Genomic DNA, 22,847 nt, shown 5'->3' with positions numbered 1-22,847 from the left:
GCCTGGGGAGCCCTTCTTGTTGGGGTCAGAAGGGAGAGCTTCCCAGAGCTCCAGAAGTTGAGACACAGGGGTTTCCAGGCTTGGGGGAATACAATCACATTTCAGCAACATGACACAGCAAAGCTCTGCAGCTTGTTTAACTGGCTGAGAAAACAAACACATGTAAATTTGAGAAGTTCCAGCAGTTACCAAAGACCTGCTTTGTTGGGACAGGGCAAGAGACGTGATGGTCAATACTCCCGATGGGAGATGCCTTGAGCTACTGGCATTACAAACAAGTAACCTCCATCCCCAGTTCCTCCATCTACCAGTAACACACCCAGCTTGGAGCTGTAACTTCACCCTCCCACTGCCCCAGTCCTACCTGGGACATTCAGGGCTTCCTGGCTTCCCACCGCGTTGCCTCCCCTCCATAATGCAGTGCTGCCAGCTAGAGCCCTGCAGGCATCTGACTGCCTCCATAAGGGTTTTTTGTTATTTAAAATGAAGGAGAACAGACTCCTGACTGTCAAATGGGGGGGGGGGGGGGAGTGGTGTTCAAGTTACCCTATAGCATCTTTGGCCAACATGTTTATACTATTTTTCTCCCTGGTTTAATTCCTGAGAAAATCATCTAACACACTGGTTTTCACTTTGTAAAAAGAGACGTAAACCATTTGAACGCCACAGCCCTCAGCTGTACCTGCAACAGCAAAGAAAACCCATCATCTTGATAAATAACAGGTGAAATCCACAGGTTTCTGGCTATCTAGATGGTAGGGAGTGCCTCTCTACTGAGTTTTAATACTTTAGCCATGTCAACCTGTGAGTTACAGCTTTTTGCAGTGGGCAAATTGATTATATAGATTCATGTGGTCTACAGAATATGTGATATGCACAAAAGGTGGCATAAATATGTATTACAGTGCTAACAGCTTGTTTTATTTCAATGCCTGACAGGTTACAGCTGACACTGAAGAGAACAGTGATGAGCAGCCACTTTGCAAGCCCTCTCTGTAAAAGGCAAATGTATCTGACAGTGGTACTGGTGGGACAAACCTTCACAGTCTTCAGCTAAACTGTTATGATAGGGACTTGAGGAGCTCTGCAATGCGGTTTCAGGTTGTATCTGGTAGTGTGCTTTGTATTCTCCTGAGCTGGCTGCAATTAGAGATAAGTTATCTGTCATTTCTTTTGGATTAACTTGTACCATGTCTGTGTAACATGGTAAAGTCCTGCTTGCCATTTAGAAAGCAAAATGTATTCAAATGACTAGATAATAAGCCTATTAGCCATGCTAATTTAACTTATATTATCAGGGTTAAAAGCATACAGCTATTGCCAAGCCCATGGGTGCAATTTAATGAGAAACAGCTAGAGTGAATCAGATCACAGCAAAGAGCAGTGGCTGGGCTAATCAGGGCAGACCAGACAGGTGATACAGATGCTCCCCACATCTTTCATAACATGCTTTCAGAAGCATCCTTCTATGATGTACCACAAAGAGCTGCAAACTCGGATCACAAACTACCTGGTTGGATTTCAAGGGTGTAGCAGCCCAGCAGCCACTATGCCTGCAACAAGGCATCCCAACCAGCCCATTACATTAAATGCTGTTCTGTGTCTTGAGACAAGGAGGCAGAAAGGCACAAAATGTAATCCGTTCTAAGCAATGTTAAGTGTGATGGCTTTGTAATGGAAAATAACTGCGGTGCTTGAAGGTCGTTGACATAGTTTCAGGTCCCTAGGACCTTAGTACAAAAGGTGTAAGAAAAGCAGAATAGAAGGACAGGACCTGGGGATGGGGAGTATCTGGGACTAGCAGATGTCCAGGGTGGGCACCGTTAAACTAACAGATAAGTAAAAGGACAGGATGATTGCTATGTTTGGGGTATTAATAAACCCATTAAGGTGGTGTAAGCACCTACTAGGGAGTATCCGAGCCTAGCAGATGTCCAGGATGAGAGCACTTAGACTAACTGATAAGTGGAAGGACAGGGTGATTGCTACGTCTGTAATGTTAATTAAGCTGGTTATGAGCATTGTTGAGAAAAACGACCCTTAAAGACCACCACATTTTGTATGCATGGGGGAAACTTTCTGGAAAATGATGTAATCTGCTCGGTGACCATATAACCTGTACAGCAATTCGGGGACACACGTTAGGAGGAACTAACCCCCGTGTCTCCCGGCGCCGCAATAAAGAATACCGCCTTGTCAACTTGAAACTCTGTTGGCGAGTTTGTTCCTGGAGTTTTCTCCGAATCAGTCTGCACACTGCAATCTCATGAGCTGTAGAGTTTGCACATGGAGTCGAGAAAATCGGGATGCAGGATGACCAGCACGAGCTTGAAAAGCAGCAGTGAATAACTTAAACTAGTCATTTTTAAGCTGGGTATTTCCTTTTGATGCTGCTTTGAAGGCGTGATCAACTGTTATGGGAGCTTTTTTATGTCATTTATACCACTGCAAAGTGAAAATAAAATGCTCCCAAGGCTAGAACAGCAGCTCCTTGCTCCCGCTGTGGCTGCAAACAAAGCAGGTTACACCTCTGCTTGAGAGGTTTACAGCAGCAGTGGTGGTGCTGGACCTCCCCAGGGAAGAGGTTTTGAAGGTTAACCAAGACTGGGCTCACAGGCAAAGGCTGATCTGTTACTACACAACACACCTTGAGGGGTTTCACGTTGTGATCCCAGGCAACAAGAATGAGGGTGACGGGGCAAAACTGAGTCTCTCCCAGGGCAATTTTGCACTAAAATGCAGAGCTCTCCTGCAAATAATGCTGGTTGGGGATCAGCGGCTTGGGTGGAATGGAAAAAGTGAAGGGAATATTAGAAGAAAAAAAGCCAAGTTTCAATTGAAATATATTTAATGATTAAAGGAAGCTAAAGAGAAAAAAAAAAAGAAAAAAGAAAAAAAAGAGTTTTCCCTTATTAAAAAAAAAAAAAAAAGGCATTTCCATTTCACAGCCAGAAAGTATCATCTCACTTCTAGTGCTCTCTGCTTTTTCTGAGGAGCTAGAAGTTGGCAGAATGAAACAACTCCAGGAAGTATCACTGAGTGGAAAAAAAAGCAAATTTCTGGGAGTTTAAACCATACAATGGGATGCCACACAGCATCTGCTCCTTTGGCAAAGTATCGCCTCACATTTGTTTTGAGACATCAACAGCTTTATTCATTATTAAGGATTATTCACATGCCAAGGAAAGATTGGCATTTCTGAGAGAGGCTCCATGGGTTTTAGCACATGCCTCCTTATTCAGAGTTTACACCAGAAATATGGCACCCACCATCCTCTTGTCCTTAAAAAGATTTGTCTCATTGATTAGCGCATGGTTTAGATCAAAACGAGGAGACAGGAACAATTCCAGTCAGTGCGAGCAGTCCCTTGTCTGAAGGATACACCTCCAGAAGTGATGAGCTGTTGATCACTTAGACAAAAACAAACCCCAAACCCTGAAAATGCTTTGAATTGGGAAAGGGATCTAATTTGCAGCTCATCACCTGACTGCCAGGTATCCTTGGGTGCTGCTCTAATGGTCCCCCTCCTTGCCAATGCTCCCTCCAGCTATGTGCACCCATGGGTAAGGTAGAAAGATTTTTAAATCCTAGATAAAAACAGGCCAGCCCTGGTCTGTGATGAACTATGCATGAAATAAGGGTGTTTCTTAACACAGATGCCCTCAAACTCTTCCATCATTCCTGAAGCTCTCTGTGCTGAGCCCCTGGCTGCCCCACAGGGTTTTACCCACAGCAAAGCTGGGCAGGCACAGAGAGGGTTTTGTCCAAACACTATCCCTGTGCCTGCCAAAACTGGCAAGACAGCTCTGCTCTTCATCAGAAAACCTGGCCAAAAAAGCTGCAGAGCAGAAGATGCATCTCTTCCCGAGAGGATAAGTAGCTGAGCTCTATATAACCCAGAAATGATTCAGAAAAGGCAACGGAGAGACCCTCTATGAGCAAAGCACAGGGCTGACCCTTCCCGCACAGGATCCCATCTGCCATAACCCCACCCCAAGAATCCCCTTTAAGCCAGTTCACAGAACTTTTAAAACCATATATTTGAATATTTTCATGCATATGAAGTTCTGCTTCACTGTCCTTGTGGGATAAGCCAGTTAACCAATAACCTCCACCTATAAAGTCTATCTTCTGGCTGCAGTAAGCATCAAGACATGAGCAGGATCAAGGCAGCATGAGGGAATGTCTGAACAGCTCCAAGCCTGAGCCAAAAGCCCGTTTGTAACTCTGAACACTTGCACACACTGATACAGGGTTAACCAATGTGCAGGGGGGTTGTACAAGGGAGTTAGAGGAATTCTGTTGCTTAAACAAAAGTATTGTCTGTACCTATCATGCCTACTAAGCAGAACAAAGGCTCTAACCATTGATAAGGAAAAGCAGACACCTGGTTCTATTGACAAGGAAAAGCAGAGGCCTGATTCTACTGATAAGCAGCTATTGATAAGGAAAAGCAGAGGCCTGAAGGGGGAGAAGCAGATGGTTTATGGCTGGGACACCGACCAAACCCTAAGGCCATACCTGAAGACTAAAAGGTGAAAAGTTCAAGAAGAGGAAGACTCGTTTACTTCATCTTGAAGACCCCTACCCACAGGAGGAAGACTCAGTTACTTCATCTCGAGACCCCTGCCCATGGCCAGAGGGGGCACCGCGCAGGCGCAAAGGACTTTCTAACTCATTATAATATGAGGCAGGGATAGGACATGAATATATATAGGCATATTGTGCAACCTTATGAATATATATAACTATAGAGAATAAATGTAGAGGGAAACAACGCTGAAGCACGCATGACTTTGAGGAATTATCCCCGTGCGTCTCAGCGCTGAATGAAAAGCATACCTACTTTACAACTTTAACGAGTTGTGGAGTCAATCCGCGCATCAACACAAACACCTATCTCAGATTTACCTGTGGAAATAGCAGATTTGAGAACACAGTGCCTGTGCCCTGTTCCTGTGACCTACTCCCCCGGATGCTGCAGTACACCCCATCCATCTAGTGGCCACAGCTCCCAGCCCAAACTGAGCCAGCTTGCATCAGCTGTACTTTAATGTGCTCATCTGCACTCCACAGCCACTTCACAGCTGATTGAGATGTCTCTGCCTCTGGCAGTGTAGTGGTTTAAGCCCAGCTGTAACTCAGAACCACGCAGCCGCTCTCTCACCCCCCCCCCCAGACATCACTCTAAGGGGGTCCCCAGCACCATGATGCCCCCACCATACACCCGCTGAACCCAGGACACAGAGGGAAAAGCAGACCTACAAAGCCACCCTTTTTGTGAGTTAGAGACCAAGCACACTGCAAGTGTGTGTCAAGCTCCAAGTTAATTCACTTCATCCACTACACAAGCAAGGGCAATCTTCCCCCCTGCACACATGTGACCATATTAAATGTTTCCGTCTATTTACAAGCGTGCCCCATCTTCACCCCTTGACCCTCAGGATGTACCTTTGGCCAGGTGACAGCATTATCAAGCACAGCGCACTCCTTCTTTCATTAGGTCAGACACAGGAGCTTGTATTTATAGGCTTTCGTGGGCTTTGAATATCTTAAATATCTTTCTGTTACTATCTATACAGAACCAAAGTCATTTCCATTTGGAAGACAGCCAGCCTGTAGCACAGCTCCTTCATCAGGCAGGTTTAAAGTCTGTGTTCAACCCTACAGGCAGCACTGCCAAAAGCTGAGACCCAGAGGCAGGGTAGGAGAGGTATATGTGCTGGGACATCTCTAGAGGTGCTGATGGCCACATACTGAGTTTGCTAAGCAATTATTTACATAAAGGTGTGTTTATATAGGGAGCAGCTCTATGGTATTTGCATACACGCTTTACTTCGTTAACTCCAGCATTGCAATACAGACAGAAGCTGTAAGAGACACCAGGAGTACTGGTGTTTGAGGCCCCAAAGAAAGATATTCTACAGTAACTCTAATTTAGCTTGGTGAGCCAGAGGCCCTATAAACTAAGGCATCATGTCTAAAGTCACAGGGTGCTTTCTGCATTTTCTAGTAAATGTCTCAAAATGAGTTGTTTGAAGATACAATACTGCAAAGCCTGGCTTATTCAAGTTTATATTAGGAATCATTTGCCTTTCAGAAGAAGCTATATTAGAAACAAGGAAAAGTCATGTATAAGGTGGGGGTAGAACCCGTTGTGCACAAGACACGTGTCTGCAATGATTTGCCTGGGTAAAAGTTATTTAATTTAGTGAGATATGTTGTACTCAAGTGTTTAAATTAGAAACCTGCTCTGAGCTGAAGATCTCTGATTAGACAAAGAGGGGAACAGTAATCACTTGGAGCACTGCACACAAGGGGGGAGCAACCACTCAGAATCCCTAATTCGTAACTTATTTATGCACTGCAAAGCCCACACACCTTAATGATTTAGATATTCTGCTTCATGCCAAATTGACTAAACGCTTCTCATGTGAGCAGGCAGCCGCTCGCAGTCAGATCATTCATCTTTCAAAGCAGCAACAAAGCAAGCCTGTCCCCTCTGGTTGGTGGTCTCTCTCTAGGCAAAGGTGTCTCAAGGTTGCTCCATTTCAATACGCATCATTTGAGACCCTGCTGTGGGTAAGTTCAGGCAGACAGAAAAGTTGTGAAGCTGCTTCTCAATACGCAAACTGCGATGGTTATTTGTGTGCTGTGAAAGTACCAACGCATCACCACGCACAGTGGCCACAGGAGAGCTGCTTCTAGAAACACAGCAAGAGTCCCCTTTATCCCAGCATCAAATCTCTATTTATATAGGTAATGCGTGGAAAGCCTGAAGCAGTGAGCTACCTATTCAAATGCATCCGTACTAAGGTAACATCTCCCCACATCAGCACCTTAACCTGGCCTCTTCCAAGACCAGTAACAGTGGCTTCCCAGCTCGACTTCAAATCTGCATCTTTCCCTGGGGTTGAATTGCAGATGTGGAATTGCAGAAGAGAGGAGATTGAGATGAGCTCTTAGGCAGGAGTTCTTCCCTGCGAGGGTGCCCAGAGAAGCTGTGGCTGCCCCATCCCTGGCAGTGTTCAAGGCCAGGTTAGACGGTGCTTGAAGCAACCTGCTCGAGTGGAAGGTGTCCCTGCCCATGGCAGGGAGTTGGAACTGGATGAGCTTTAAGGCCCCTTCCAACCAGAACCAGTCTGTGATTCTATGATGCTGGCCCTGTGGTCTGAGCCTGTTTTTCCTACACTTTTAACACAATGCATTGTGAAGTCTGTGTTACACTGGGCTAGAGACACACAGAACCACCCCCATGATCTCTTCAGGAATCAAAGACTGCTGCAGTGAGCCAGCAACCTACACTGGGGTCTCAGGCTGGACGGGCTGGTAGGTCACCTCTGTCCTGTGTACATGGGAGCAGATTCTCACCATCCTGCTTCTGTCCCATAAAAGTCATTGCTCAGGCTCCTACCACAGAGGGAGAGAGAAAAGCCACAAACATCTTCCTGTGTGGCAAGGACAGATAGTGCTGTTGTCTTTATGGCAATTTCTAGTGGCATCAGCACACACCGGGCTTGAAATCTGTTGTGTCTGGGATGAGCAGAGAGATCTTTGCCTGCTGTCTTTGCTGGTAAATTAGCATGTCTTACATTAATTCATCAAATTAAAAGCCTTGCCATAAAGCAGAGAAAACTTGTTGAAAAAAAATCCCCTGTTAAATAATTCGTGCAGTTTTGTTTTGGATACTTCAACCAACAGCATCCCTACCCTGCAGGGAGAGTCAGGAAGGCTCCCTTAGAACAAGGGCCACAGACAGCCAGCGGCTGGGCTTGTACATCCTGCAGCACATGGATGGAGGGGGCTCAGTGCAGTGGCTTCAGGAGGTGTGATGATACACTTAATGTAGGGTATTTATTCCAAATGACAAGTCGGGGCAGTTCTGTGTCTCACACTATTAATGCCTAAGAGCAGAGCATTGGGAGCTGGGGTTTGGCTGGGCTAACATACACTGTATTGCGCTATGCATCCCTGTGTGTGAGTGACTCCACTTAGCCCAGTACAGGCACCATTCATCACCCTGTATCCTCAAGTTCCACCTGCAGCATGGCAATCCCAGGAAGGGCACTTCCCAGGACCCCCCTGCTCACCCCATACCGTAGGTTTGGGGGTTCAGCTGGCTGGGGCTTTGTGGTGCCTCCTTGAGTCAGTCCACTAACCATAGGGGAGGATATGGGGTTGTGCCCCTCCTTGAAACCCAGTTCACCCAGAGCACCTCCAGGACTCCTGTCATCGTAAATAACAGAACCCCTTTGTGCCTTTAGCCTTGTGTTTCTAGACAAGCCACCATGTCCCAGCTTTCCTTACATCCCCCAAGGATCCATTACCTAATGGATAACTGAGACCTGGTTCTGGAGCAGTGTCTCAGCCCTCACTTGAGATCACATCATGAGGGACATGGTATTTGGCTCCCACCACAAGCACCTGTGGAAGGGGGTCTCTTGAGAAAGAGCCGATGACTCTCATTACCTTCAGTGAGATGCAGTTACAACACAGCAGTGTGATACACACAAATGGCAAACCAGCAAGTCCCTGATATCATCATGGCCCTCCCTTCCCCTGCCATCTCCCTATCAACTAGCAGGCAGATAGCTGAACAATTAGATTTTAAAAAGAGGAAAAAAAAAGGTATTTCTGGATGACTTTCCACCACAGATCTAGCCACAAGTACCTGTGGTGGAGCGACAGCCCCTCTTGTTAACGTTAGTACCAGAGACATGGGGAAAAAGACAAATGCAATACCAGGTTTTAAAGAGAGCCCTGGGACCTGGCAGCTTCAGTACCTGGAAAACTGGGGGAAGCTGTGTTGAGAGAGCAGCATCATCAGCAGGGAGGGAGCAGGGTGGCTCCTGGCAGAAAACAGCACCATCACACAAGCAGCAGTGACCAGCACAGTGATTACCTACTCCATTTAGCAGCATTTTGATGCTAAAGGGCTTCTGACAAAGCCCCTCTCAAAAAGCACTTAAAGCCACTAGGATGTCACAGGAGGAGAGGCAGGATCCTTTAATGCATTAATAACTAGAGGGATGAAAAACCCAAAACCTGTAAGGTTTGGAACAAGCCCCAGTTTTTTGACAGGGGAGAGATGTACACAGGGATCTGCACTGTTCACTGTAGCCAAAAATGGCCTAGGAAACGATGCAGAAGCAAGACAGAGTTTGTAAGTGAGGCATATCAGGACAGTAAAAACTGGAGGAGATTTTACATCTGTGTATGTACGCAGAGAGATATCTTAGATATAGCTTATATATAATAAACATAAACTATACGTATATATTTTATCTTGTGTATGCATAAACCAAAATATAATGTGTATTATTTTAAACATACATACATTATATATATACACACAAGCAAATTTATGCATAACTAACGTCCATCCCCTTTGCTGCAATCTTTCCCTGTGTATGAGGCCTCAGCCCCTCTCACAGGGCAGCTGCAGAGGGATGCAGTCAGTAATGCAACACAGCAGCATGCACGGCTCCATGGGGCAATGACAGCAGAAACATCTCAGCAACAACTTAAATACATTTCTTCAGAGCAAACCGAATACCAAACCTTGAGCTTGGGATCCACTTTGGTCCCAGAAACCAAACACTCCTGGTCTCTCCTGGGGTATCAGCCTGTTTCCATCCTGGCCACACAGTGCAGGCACATAGCCACCTCCACCAAGACCCACAAAACAGCTCCCAGAAGAGCCCATGAGTGCAGCAAGTGTTTTTAGGGGTCATTACAGAGACCTGGGATGCTGCAGCAATTGGTGCCCTGGAGCTTGAAAAGGTAACAGTTTAAATTCATTTGTTTATTAGCCAATAGCTCAGGCTCTGGTCTATTTCTTTAACAAATTTACGGGGTACTTCAATTGATCTTAAAGTACCTATTGGCCCCTGTTAACTCACAGTGCTCATTAGGATGCACGGGTATAGACAGGAATCTCGTTATGAAATAGGTGTCAGTGGCAAAACACTCCAGACTGCAGGAGAGCAGAGAGCCCACATGGCTTCCAGCTCAAGGGAACAATCCTGCCTTTCCGAAGCTCTTAATGCTTACAAAAAGAAGCAGCAGCACCAGACTAGACCTTCTTAAAGCTGTTGGGATTCAAGCTTTGTGCTCAAGACAGCCTTCACAACTGAATTAAGTCAAAGACACCAACAACCCCCACACTGATTAGCACCAGCATTTGTTTTCTTGTATATTAATAAATCTCTGATGCAAAGAGATATTTTACATACCTGTAAAGCAGCACAAACCAGCTCTCCCTCCTGCACACCATGGGAAGTCCAGCACCCCAACCTTGCTCCCAAGAGATTTATAGAAAAAGGGTGTTTTCCCTTTATCAGAATTCTGAGCTGATTTGAAACACACAACAGCTGAGAGCTCCCATTTAAATCCCTAAGGAAGAGCTGCTAAATGTTTTTCTGGGCTAGAAAAAGAGAGAATCAGAATGTTCCCTTTTGAAGGCTATGTCTATAACAGGTCTGGGAGGCAGTGGATATGTCCAGAGCATAGCTACCACCTAGTAAATTTAAAAGCTAAGTTCCTCGGAAGAGCTGTGCTGTGTCAGATGTATACATCCAACATAGTAAGAAAAATGGTCTCTTCAGGTTTCTAAAGTCTCCAGACTCAACCTTGAGCTTCCTTCTAGTCCAAAGCTCACTCTCTTGTTGTATCAGTGATCTCTTAACTCCCACAGAGGATGTTAATCCCTCCCAGATCCTGTATCGGGCAGCAGAGACCTGCCTTCTTCACCACATCTCTGAAGTGCTGCCTGCATATCCTGGGGCATCAGCATCTTGTCTACCATCCCAGACCTCAGACACCCACCCCAGCATCCCCTGCTCTGCTGTGCTCCCTCCTCGCTGGGTTGTGACTCTGCAGCAACGCTGCTCCTCACAACCATCATCACCCCAAGCTAGGCATAGCCTGGGATTTCCTACATGAATCCAGATGCATGTGGAACAGCCTTCCTTTCAACCCAGCGCTGCCACAGAGGCACCTCTTACCATCCTTTAACAGGGGTAAAAAGCCTGCAGTTCTCCTGTGGTCTCAACAGTGAGAATAAATACTAAGAATCAAGTGTTGCTCTTTTATTTGCTAGCTTACCCACTCTTTCCCTCACATACACTTGAGAACTCCCAGCATTGCTTCACCTCAGGTTGCATTCAGCAGAAGGCTTTAGGTGCTCATTAATTAATACCTAATTGGTGAAGGCCTTTGCTTACAATTCTTATGCAAATTGCTCTCAAATTGTGTTCTGTTTTCAGCTGAGCTGAATCCAAGCACTAAAGAAGCCAGAAGAGAAAAGGCAAATTGAGGAGTATATGTGCAGGTAATAAGGCTTTTCTCTTCCTCAGAGGCTTGACAACAACCTTGGGTCATGTGTACTACAAGCGTAAATTTAGAGATGAGATAAAGAGCTCTGTAATGGTTGAGTCTTGCAGAACATGGGAGTTAAAAGCTGCTCTTGGAAAGAAACTATTGATAAACACTCACTGACGTGTTGGTTATTAATGTGATGTTTTTATATAAACTCTTTCTCCTCTAGGAACATGATGGATTTTTACCACAGGAGGAAAGAAGAGCTTTTCATGTATAATTTAATCATTATGTATGTGCCTGGTATTAACGCCACATTTGACAAAGCCAAAGTCTAGTGTGATCTGGTTTTAATTTGGGCTCCTTATTACAGTTTGTTGTAGCTGCCTAATTGAAGTTTTTCAGGAAAGTAATCAGCATTATTACCATAGTGAGCTCAGTTTAATAAGAAGGTAATTTTGCAGTTTGTTTTCATTAATTAGGCAAAACCCCATAAAATCCACACAGTGGCATATAAGCCCAGGGAAGCTGTGAGACCAGCTGTGGCATGCAAGGAAAGATGAAATTTACCTGATGATGTTCTGCCCTCAATGTGGTTTTCACCCCTGCAGCTTTAGAAAAGCAAACTCTGTCATACAATGCTTAACCTGGATGTCTCTACTAGGGCATGTTGTCTCCAAACAAAACCTAAAAGCGCATTGTGAAGGATGGAGGCAGGACAGCTACATCAAGAGATGTGGGAAGTGAGTCAATGTCTATACACAGGCTTCCTCCAACCGACCCAGGTGTCAGAGTAAACCAATCTCATTCTGCTGTGAAAAGGAATCAAAGTAATAGTGGGAGGGCTCTCTGGGCCATCTCTGAAAAATGAAAGGTCTCTGGACTGGACTGTAGATCTTTCTACATGTCCCCACTGTAAGAATACTGGGACGATTTCTAGTACTAACCAGCTTTGTTGTCAAACTCAAGCAGAGACCAAGCACACACCAATTTATCCAAAGAGCTGTCCTAACTCTGGCTGCCTTTCCAGAGAGCTTGTATTTAGTTCTGTAACAGTGATTAATGCTTAGCAAGCCACGCACTAATCACGTGCAGCAAAGCAAGACTTTCACCAAAGATCATTTGCTGTGATGCTTGTTCTCCTTTGCTCTGATGATTCTAGGGTACCCAGAGGCCAACTAGCTGCTGCGTTGCAAGGATGGAAGAGCTCCTGGTATCCTGTACGTCGCTTATTGATCATCTCAGGACAAGCAGGGATTGATTTTGCCCACTGTTGAACCTCTGGATCTGTTTGGGCTGCTGGTTTTACTGTGGGGTTACAAACATGCCCGCTTGAGGAGCTGCTTCCCTCCACTGGAGAGCTGCTGACCTGTCACTGATTTCAGCAGCCCTCTCACAGGAGTATGTGCTGTGGTTTGCGTTCCTCTCAACATCAAAATCCAGCAGACAGCAACAGAGAAAGCTGGGTCATGGCAAGGGGGATGAAACAGAGGAAATCACAAATGGAAACTGTTTCCTTGGCTCCAGGGGTTGCATTATGGGTGTCAGAAGGGGCTGCACCTTGTGCTGCCATCTTGTGAGGGGCCATCACTTACACGGGATCCCTGCCTGCCCAGAGGCCCTTGGTACTCAAGGTCCTTTTTGAGACTCAGTGGCAAGCCATTACATATTCACTATAGAGCCCAGCCTGAATTTTGTCACAGAGGAACCAAGCACCACCTATGATTCTCTGCGCAGCAGAGCCTTTCCAAGTTGGTCTTTCTGGGACTCCTGAATGGGAAGAACAATGATCGAGGCACTGCACCAGCTATGCATCACCAGCCTCTGCTACAGGCACCCAGTGCTGAGCTTGGGTCAATCCTATATGTTTCTTTGTGTTCAGTTTGGAGGATCACAGTTCAGCTCCTCTGTATGTGCTGGATGCTGGGACTGAGTCTCGTGATGGCTATGCATTGCTTCAACTCACTCCTACAATAACAATAAAGGCCAAGTTCTGCGGCTCTGAATCTGTCTAACCTAATGGCTGTTTTGTGCAGTTGGGGATTAGAGGGACAGCCTGATATATCTGTCTGCTGAATATCATTTGCTGTTTACCTTTCCTGGAGGAGGGCTCAGATCTAGGACCATAACACTTGCAGGGTGAGGGAACAGCAGATGAACAAAGCAAGAAGACAGAGCTTCATGGAAACCTTGTAAACCACCAACTGCAGTAAAAGTCAAGGCAGGAATTAAAAGCTGTCGGTTCAGAAAGACATAAACCCACCACCTTTTCTACCTTTTCTTTATCTGGATTCCCTGGCTGAGCTTGGAACAGATTTTCTGTTTTCCAGGAGGTGTTTCACAGTATGTGCTGTGGTTTGCGTTCCTTTGAGGCACACAAACCGTGGCACTTTGGAGAGAACGTAACTCTGAGACAAAGCCTTTCATCTGTTCTGTAGTGACCTCCTGAGGGGATGCTGCACGTAGTATCTTTGTTAGTCATCCCAACACTCCTTTAGAAGGCTTTCTTACCGTGTAGCCACAGTTTTATTGCTACCTTGGCAGGCTACGATGCAAACCTCTACCTCTACGTGCAAAGTGACCTGTTGCAATAACCACTAGAGTGGATGTAGCAAGAAGCTTTCCCAGACCACGACACTTGGAAGTACACACACATACTTACAAAGTCTGTGCAACCACAGCAAGGTTTATTTTACATGAAAAAGCAACACAGCACTTACTTTGAGGGAGGAGGAGGAGACAGGCACAATGTGTCAGACTGCAAGACATCCTCAGCATTCATGCTCCAGTGCACCAGACAGGTCTTACTGAAGGTGCAGTAACAGAGAGACAGTCAGGGAGCGTATTTCTCTTTCCTGAAAGATTTACACATGATTGCACACACAGCATGTGTGGCCATAGGCCCCCAGCAGAAAGCTCGACGTGCAAGTCAGTGTCTGGATGTGAAAGCTCCCCTGCAATCTGGGAGAGCACCTTAGGCTGAAGCCAGATATTCAAAACCTCCAAGTGCAGCAGCCACAGAGTTAAGGCCAGATAGGGTGTAAGAAGCCACGGGCAGAAGCTGTAAGTGTGCTGTAAGCATGAGAATGAACCTGCCTTCCTGAGCTGATACTGGGAAATGGAAGCTGAAGATCAGAGGCTGGAGTTCTACTTGACCCCCATTTCTCCTCTGGCAGTCATTTGGAAGCTCACATAACTGCAGAAGTGATTCAGACTTTTCAGAACAGAACTTTAAGCTTACATGAAAAGTCTGCAGAGCCTCCCAAGGGTGGTTATTCACACCTGGACAGTGTAGCTGCACAAATCCCAACCCGAGCCCATAGAGGTCAGGTTTTGACTAGCTGCTCTCCATCCTGCCTTCACTTCCAGGGGGTACCAGATACTGATGCAATGTTCACACATGCTGAGGCAGAGGAGCCTGCAGATTTCATCAGTTTATCTGCCTGCTCAACTCCTTAGCACTTGTGTGGGCTCTGCTATGAGAAATCAATGATGAATTCCCATCGCTTCCAGTAGGAGCAAGCTAGGAACAAAATAAAGCACAACAGTAGCCTTTTAAGCAAGCTTTTAGTCAGCTCCCTGAGGATGCAGCCAGACATACTGTCTATGCCAGATCAGCTTCAAAGCTGTTAGTTGAGAGTGCTCAGAGCAGCCACAGCCTGAGCTAATAATAAAAATGCATCTTCCACAGCCGAGCTCAAACTTCTGCCTACTCCTAACTATAGGAGGATGCTCTTCCAAGTGCGTCCTTCTGCTTTTGAGCATTGGGCAGGACTTTCAAGGACTGATGCAGATCAAGCCTTGCATATCCCATTCATTTTGTTCAGGAGCTCTTGTAGAAACCATCAAAGTGACTCTTGGAAAACCATGGACTTCTGTGCAAGGAGCCCAGTGTAGATTGACATCCAGTTCCAGCTCTGCTACATGTGCTGAGCAAGGCAGTTGGTTTTATTGTGCACCACTGATCCCTTCCCTACTATCTGTTTATCTTTGCTATTGAGTTGCTCAGGAATTGCTTCTTACTTTGGATTTGCACTGCGCTTAGCTGAAGGGGCTTTTGATGGAAGCCAGGGATTTAGGATGCTAGCTCACAGCACACTGTGCTACAAGAAAAAAAGTTTGCATATGATGAAATGACAGTGAACGGATCTGATAAAAGGCTCTTAAGTCATTAACTCAAGCCCTGCAAAATTAAGAAACATTTTAGCAATAGCAGAAACTGCGTTAGGGCCTTATCAATTTCAAAGAACTCTTTCTTAATTGTCTTCACAATATTGCTCCTTTTGGCTATTTGTTGTAAAGGGGTATTAGGAAATTTATACTTTCAGAGTCACCAGTGGCTCCCAAACAAGATTTTCAGGGCTCTGCCTTTCCCATTACTTCAGTAATGGGAAAGCCTTCCAGGGATTTTCATTCCATTTTTTACCCCAGAAAAGGGACATCAGCTGATTTTCTGAAGCTTTCAGAGATCATCTACCTAGAGAAGAAAAGGGACTGAGCAACACTAGGGACACTTCATCAATATGAAGCTGTGATACCTGCATGGATAAGGCTACCAGATTAAGTCCTCATTTTGATCCAGGCTGCGTGGTCAAGGTCAGCTTCCTCAGAGGACACAAGCCCAGAAGGGATGGTCTCCAGGGGAGGTTTGCCCTCCTCATCCATCGCTGTGCTCCCATATCCCGTCTCTGGGAGCTTTGATGTGCCCCTCATGGGGTCAGCCATCCTCACAACACAGGTTCACCAGTCCCTCAGTGCAAGGTTTGTGGGAGAGATGTGTCTATGACCAAGCAAATGGCTGCTTGTGGGTTCTGTCATTTCTTGCCAGAGGTTTGATACTGCTATTCTTGCACTCACCATCAGAGCAAGGGACTTGGTTGATACGAGGTTTTATTTGTAGGAGGGCCATTTGTGAATGTTTAGCCATGTCCTGGCTGAGGCCAAGCCTCGTGGAGCAGCACCTTAGCTACTGAGCTTTGTTTCAAACTGCACAGCATCCATTTGCATTTCTTCTCTCAGCTCCATCCAATACAGCACAAAAAAACAACCCATCTTTCTCAAAAGAACTGGCTGCTGGCCTCCTGCTGCCTTTTCTTTGCACCAAAATCCATTACAAAGCATCCTCTTAGCTTCTGGGAACACTGAGAGCCTTTTTATGTCAAGAAGTTAAATCTTGTTACTCAGCTGGCAATAATTCCCCTCATTTAACACCAATGCTTTTGATCCCTTCCTCTTAAAAAAATTATGCACCAAAGCTAAACCATTTGTCTTCTCCTTTCCAGACAAGGAAGAAGAGACAAGGAAAATGGTTGCAATGTCTCGCTGGCTCACTCAGCTGTCTTAGTAGAGGCTTGTTAAATTCTTACAGAAGACATCCTATTCCCGGCATAAGAGATCGCTTTTTGTGCATCAAAGGGATGTCATTGGGCTAAATGTTAGGTCTGAGCTGGGATCTCTTAGCTAGGAGTCAAAACAAAGATTAGGGTGGTGAACATTTAATACTGAGGCTCTGGCATTCACCAAGCCCATGGCTGGGTACCCAATTATCACTCAGCTCCAATACAAATACATTATTGGCCACGTTTATTCCTCACCATCCTTAGTCTGGGCCACTCTTATCTTATCTGGTTTGTCCTCTTCACAGTCTGATGAAACAACAGGCTCAGCTGACTGACATGTTTAACTAAACCATCCCTTCAATGCTGGTGCAAGCACAGCACTGCCAAAGCAGCACTGCAAATGCTGGACCTGAAATTCCTCCCATGGCGATCACTCAATGAAAAGGTGAGCTGGAAGAGGAAATAAACACACATAAATACTTCTCTCAGGAGGGTCAGTGATGGGTTGCAAATCATATAGGATGAAGTCATTATTTACTGAAGGCTGTAATAGATTTGTGGTTGCTACCAATTGTGAAACCCATCCCTGGTATCACTCTCTCAGGGCTGGGGTTACAAAGTCCTGGGAAGCTGACTGGCCATGACGTGAATGCTGTGTCCTGAAGAGAGATGGAGCTGCATGTTTTTGAGGCAGTTTCCCCCCATCATCTCCCCACAATGGGGTGGGAGATGGAGAGGTCTGGGAGAGAACTGGCTGCCTTTCCCCAGCATTAAGCTGGGCTAGGGGCGACACCCTGATGGTAACTGGTGTTGGGGCCTCAGGACCCACTGAGATCCAGTCAGCACGCCATCCCAGAGCATGTACATGAAGCCCTTAGCACCAGCATTTCACTCCATGGATCATTTGTATAGAGGAGTGAGATCAGCCAGGTTTGGACAAGACTTTATTCCGTATAAAGGGATCAGCACAGAGTATCCAGGCGCTCAGTGTTATCTCTGCTTGTGCTTCATGCCTGCTTTCCTTATGAAGCAACAAGCCCTTTCTTCTCCTAAAGCACTGCTCATTTTGTGGTTTTCATGTTTCTGATCTGCTGCAGCAGGTCAGACATTAGAGTGAGGCTGACTAACAAGATCATGAAGTCTTCAAAATCAATTTTGTTCTCTGGCTCCTCATCCAGGGCAGAAATGATTTCCTGGTATTTTGGTTTGTTTTCTTGGCCCTATGGAGGATTTTAAATGGGAAAAAAAGAAGAAAAAAGAAATTAAAAAAATATTAAGAAGTTCCTTTTTTATTGCATCAGACAAAAAGACACCTATATAAAAATCTGTGTATTTTCCTATATTCCCATTCAGGTTTTTATGCCCACATTCATATTAGTTTTTCTAAAGGTATCCCAAGAAACTCAAACAGAAATATTATTGTAATTAGACAGGAGAAAAACTGGTCCTCAAAGGTTTCCACCTGAACCCAGAATACATCTTTAAAGACACCTCATCATAGCTGAAAATCTGGCAGGAATGATGCTGCAGCAAGTAACTGCTGGGAAGAATAGAATCCTGTGTCTTGATGAAACCAACACACCCTCCTACCTTCATATTCAAGGTATTTCTCATATATATATATATATATATTGTGAACACCTCAGAAACTGTTGATTTTACATACATAACTTCAGTAGCTTCTATTCTCTGCCCTGTTAGACATTACTGTTGAAATGGAAGGGATTATTAACAAGTATGTATCGTGTCTGTAATTCATATTTCTTTACACATAAAAGAAACAAAAAAGCTACAGGATTTATTTTTTTAGCTTAATAATCTCCAAAACATCACAAACTCCAGATTTGATTGGCTATTGAAATTTTCACATCATTTTCCATAAGGAACCTATTTTCTAACCCACTGCCAATTCCCCCTTCCCAACTGGTCACATTGTTATTCTTGGAAGCAAAGGTATTGTCAAGAATGTCCTAAACATCTCATTTACTGAGTTGAGCTCTTTTTACTAGTCCTGCGTTGTTTTTCCTACCACCTTGAACACTGCCAGGGATGAAACATTCACCGCTTCTCTGGGCAGCCTGTTCCAGGGCCTCGCCACCCTCACAGGAAAGAGCTTCTTACTTATATCTAACCTGAGTACCAGTATAGCTGTTTCCCACCATACTCAACTGCCATAAACACCCCGGGTGGATGACTGATGGAGAGGTGCTTTCTGCTCCCTTACTCCCAGCAGTCCCACCAGCGACCATAGTGTTGCAGCTCTGCAGCACTGGGCTGGCTCTCCTGGTACCAGCCCAGTGCTCTGGCAGACTACCGAACACCTCATTAAATGCCATGGGATGACAGGACGAGGGGGAATGGCTTTAAACTAGAATAGGGTAGATTTAAAATAGATCTTAGGCAGAAGCTCTTCCCTGTGAGGGTGCTGAGGCTCTGGCACAGGGTGCCCAGAGAAGCTGTGGCTGCCCCATCCCTGGCAGTGTTCAAGGCCAGGTTGGACACAGGGGCTTGGAGCAAGCTGCTCTAGTGGAAGGTGTCCCTGCCCGTGGCAGGGGTTGGAACTGGATGAGCTTTAAGGTCCCTTCCAATCCAAACTATTCTGTGATTCTAGGATGGTTTCTTCTCTTCATAAATACAGTCTCTTGTCATTATCTGAGGTTTTTTGTTTTGTTTTTCTCCCAAAAATCCATATTTTCTTTTAAGAAAACCCCACAAACAAGCACATCAATTTATTGTGCCTCTCCTCCTTTAGCCTTGTGTTAGGTCCAGTATCAGCATAAAAGAGCTAATTCACTAGCAGTGTTCATACTAAATCACTGAAGTCTCACTTGACGTTGCCTCATGGAGTGATACCCAGGTGCAGAACAGAGCCTGAGGTGCCATTTCTGCACCCAAATCACCCAGCCAGTGCCACCCCACCGCCTCCCTCTTGCCCACAGTTCCCCTCACCTGTATGAAACCCCCAAACTGGGTTTGCAGCAAGCTTTTTGTTTCACCTTTGCTGAGCTTGCCCTCCGGATCAGCAGAGTTGTTATACACCAAAGCCAGTGTAGCGAAAGCTTTCTCAAGGTCTGAGCCTTTTCCTAGAGCTGGGGGGGGGAAGTTATCAGACTATCAGAAAAAGTGGCATTATAATTTAAAGGAATCTGTCAGAACCATCCTGAGTGGGAGGGAATCTGTGCAGTTTACAGTTAATGAGACTGAAACTGTTTATACCCACAGAGGACCTGGTCCAGATTTTATTTGGAGTGGGACAGCAACACACCTCATATCCCATGGAAACACAGCCTGAGAGGAAGCTTTCGGGGCAGTAATGCAGGGTGACACATGAGACCCATCAAGTCTATTCCTGCCTCTCTTATCTTGCATCAGCTGAGGGTTTGTGTGGCCTCTGCAGCTCTGCTAAATCACCAGATTTACTGGCTGAAGAAGACCTGAACCCAAAAAGGCAATGAATCGATCTCCTTACCTTTTATTGATGCCAGCTGCTTGGCTATGGGTATACTGGTAGGGAGAGAGAAGAGAGGCACAGTTATCACCTGGTGAACTGTGTGCATATACAGTTTCTCCATGAGTAAGCTCACTCATTTCTGTTTCATTTAATCCCCCAGAAACTCAGGGCTTCCCAAGGGAGACCAGCTTTTCTTCACAACTGAAAGGAAAATGGTCTTTACAAGCAGCACTCAGCATCACACAACTCCTAATTCCTCACCTAAGCAAGGAGCCTGAAGTTGTTATTGAAGGTGCTTATTAAATAATTTTCAGAGAGGGGCATTGCAACATCCTTTAAACAATTTCTTTAGAACTTGAAAGAGCTGCTCAGTTTTAAGCCTGTCCCCAGGGAAGAACAGAGGGGTCTATCAGCCCCTGCTCACCAGTGCTCCCAGTTTGGAGCAGACATGCAGCTTTTATTTCCAGCAGGACTTACATCTGTGAGCAGCACCTCCCTGCTTCCTATTAAAACATAGAGCCTGCTTACTTCAGCTAAAGGGCTAGAAATAATTACAGAGCAGCCAACACACAGTGGAAGATTTTGCTTGTAACAGAGGCAAATACATCCAGATAATGAACTTCAAGTCAAATGGCAGATCACCTGAGATGCAAAGAGCAAAATGATGACTTACCACTTGGACATATCTGCTGCAGCCAAAGGGCTCTTTTTGGTAGATGCAGGAGCTGGGTTATTGTCCAAGCACTGCTTTGTGTTGGAGACGCTGGCTCTGCAGCCACACATCTTGAGGCCAGGGTGTTTGTGATCTCTAAGCAACTTGAGTAATAGCAAGCAGGTGAATTCAAGCTCTACCTTGTGGAAGCTTGCAGCCCTGCCTTATCAATAATGGAAACACAACCTGGTGATCATGGAGCTGGTTAAACACATGGGTCTAAAGCAGCCCCTGCTGACAAGTAGCATGGCTTTGATTTGATGTGAGAATTTGACAGAAACAAGCCAAATTAATGGAACCTGAATCCTCTTAGATCTGTAGGGATGTAACTGCATCAGGAATAACTTAAGAATCTGAATCCATTGAGCTATACACATTATCATTTCAGTGGGAAATGTTTCTAGCGTGGGCTAATGTAACTTGCCCAAAGCTATAAAGTGAGTTGTTCCAATAGATAGTCAGAAATCCCATTTCCTGACCCAGCATTTATCCCAGGTGAGCACGCTCCTGCTCTAATATTTATTCCCCAATGCAGAGCAAAGAGATCTGTTCTTCCTCTGAACCTCTTGCAAAGCAGCATCCAGCACAGAGCCTCTGCTTTGGTTTCTGTGTGAGTGGTTACTACCTGCTTCCAAAAGCAGCACAGAGCCATATGGCAGAGCAGTCGCATGTTGAGGAACTGGAAGAGCTCTGATGAACTTTGTTATTTGTTGGCACGGATATTGCTTTTAGAAAACACACATCTTGTCTCACTGCCTATATCCATGCACAGAAACCCAGAGGTGTCTAGATGGGATAACTTGAATCTAAAAGACCAAGCAGCCCTTCTAATCCCAGGGTGGTCTGTTAATAGGTAGTGACTTCAACTGCCTCACCCAGCTCATCATTCCTGGTGAAAGAATACAATGCTGACGCTAAAACTACCCAGGATGAGACTTTATGTAACAGGACATGCAAAGGAGACTGCAACAGATGGCCTGGAGAATTAAAATGTTTTCCTCAGTTAGTAGAAGCTAAATTACTGAAGACTAATGAATAAGGATGTTCACCACCTTACTGTTCCTGGATTTTAATTATCTTAAAAAGCATGGGAAAAGAGAACCTTTAATTTTCCATCTAAGAGTGTCATTACTCAAACAATTCAGAGCCTTTTTCTGAGAGGTTTAAGCTGTCTTAGATCTCTAGTGCATTCTTTAGGACTGGCTCATGAATAAAACAGAGCCTGTAATTGCAATGACGTAGCCAAAACACATATAATCAATGCTCATTATCCCATCAATTAACACACTAAAATTAAACAAGAATTCAGGCTTAGTAATCTGCCATCAGCTAGGAAAAAAAAAAGAGAGAGTCTTGATATCATGTTGAAGTGATAATTCCCTTTCACATCTGTTGAACCATACAAGGAGGCATGAAAAGCCTTACATCCTGCTTAATCCGCAGGATGGTGGTGGTTGATCTTAGCGTCCAAGGTAAAAATGAGAATGAGAGGCAGTCTCTGCTGCATGTTTATCAGCTACAAGCAGTGCTGTGAGCTGGCTGCAAACCCAACCCTCTGTGTTTTGGGCTTTTTCCACTGTACATCAGATTTCAGCTCACAGCCTTTTTAATCTAACCGACTCCTGAGAACCTGAGCTCTAAACCAGATGATTTGCTTTGCTTAGGTAGTAACAAGTTCAAACAAGCCCAAGGTGCATTATCCCTCTAGAATACACTAATCAACGTATGCAGGAGTGTTAGTGCCTAAAAGATAAAGAGTAGCATGAGGATAACCCTTGCCTTTGCAGATATCAGCTTCAGAGATGGCAAGATTTTGGCTGTATGTGTTGCTTGAGTATTCTGGTCAGCAAGGTGTGCAGGGAGCCAGGCCATCTGCTCTGTATCTATTTTTATACACACTATTTATGTTTGAAATATCCAGGTGATTTTATTGGTCAATTTTTAGCATGTTTCACACATAAACAATATTGTCTGCCCCAAATAAGCAACCTGACACCTAAAACTGCAAAACCTTTACAGGCAGTTC

At 45.2% G+C, this 22,847-nt stretch overlaps 1 protein-coding gene and 1 long non-coding RNA gene across 2 annotated transcripts; one reads left to right on the top strand and one right to left on the bottom strand.

The window, feature by feature from the left end:
- The first annotated feature begins 309 nt into the window (after positions 1 to 309).
- LOC130592796 (uncharacterized) lies at positions 310 to 12,047 on the top strand. The gene is made up of 3 exons (XR_008970663.1): positions 310 to 1,111; positions 11,268 to 11,332; positions 11,549 to 12,047. It is a non-coding gene; the product is annotated as an uncharacterized LOC130592796 (long non-coding RNA).
- A 5,544-nt stretch (positions 12,048 to 17,591) lies between these two features.
- Positions 17,592 to 22,847, bottom strand: SNTN (sentan, cilia apical structure protein). The gene is made up of 4 exons (XM_057397371.1): positions 20,783 to 22,847; positions 20,128 to 20,162; positions 19,608 to 19,747; positions 17,592 to 17,878 (listed from the first exon to the last, which is right to left on the bottom strand). The coding sequence occupies exons 1-4, from the start codon at positions 20,890 to 20,892 to the stop codon at positions 17,720 to 17,722; spliced, it is 444 nt and encodes a 147-aa protein (XP_057253354.1). The 5' UTR covers positions 20,893 to 22,847; the 3' UTR covers positions 17,592 to 17,719.

Source organism: Pezoporus wallicus, unplaced genomic scaffold (genome assembly GCF_028554395.1).
Source record: "Pezoporus wallicus isolate ANWC-B61680 ecotype Strahan unplaced genomic scaffold, APGP_CSIRO_Pwel_v1 contig_8714, whole genome shotgun sequence".
Taxonomy (NCBI): domain Eukaryota; kingdom Metazoa; phylum Chordata; class Aves; order Psittaciformes; family Psittacidae; genus Pezoporus; species Pezoporus wallicus.
Note: the sequence above shows the minus strand (reverse complement) of the source record. Positions and strands in the feature narration are given on the sequence as shown.

What these genes read in the sequence shown, in the direction of transcription:
- SNTN (XM_057397371.1), bottom strand. Translation starts at nt 20,892, where the DNA reads ATGTGTGGCTGCAGAGCCAGCGTCTCCAACACAAAGCAGTGCTTGGAC. An exon ending in GCAGCTGGCATCAATAAAAG is followed by an intron (nt 19,748 to 20,127) that starts GTAAGGAGATCG and finishes TCCCCCCCCCAG; the next exon opens with CTCTAGGAAAAGGCTCAGAC. An exon ending in AGTTTGGGGGTTTCATACAG is followed by an intron (nt 17,879 to 19,607) that starts GTGAGGGGAACT and finishes AATCCTCCATAG; the next exon opens with GGCCAAGAAAACAAACCAAA.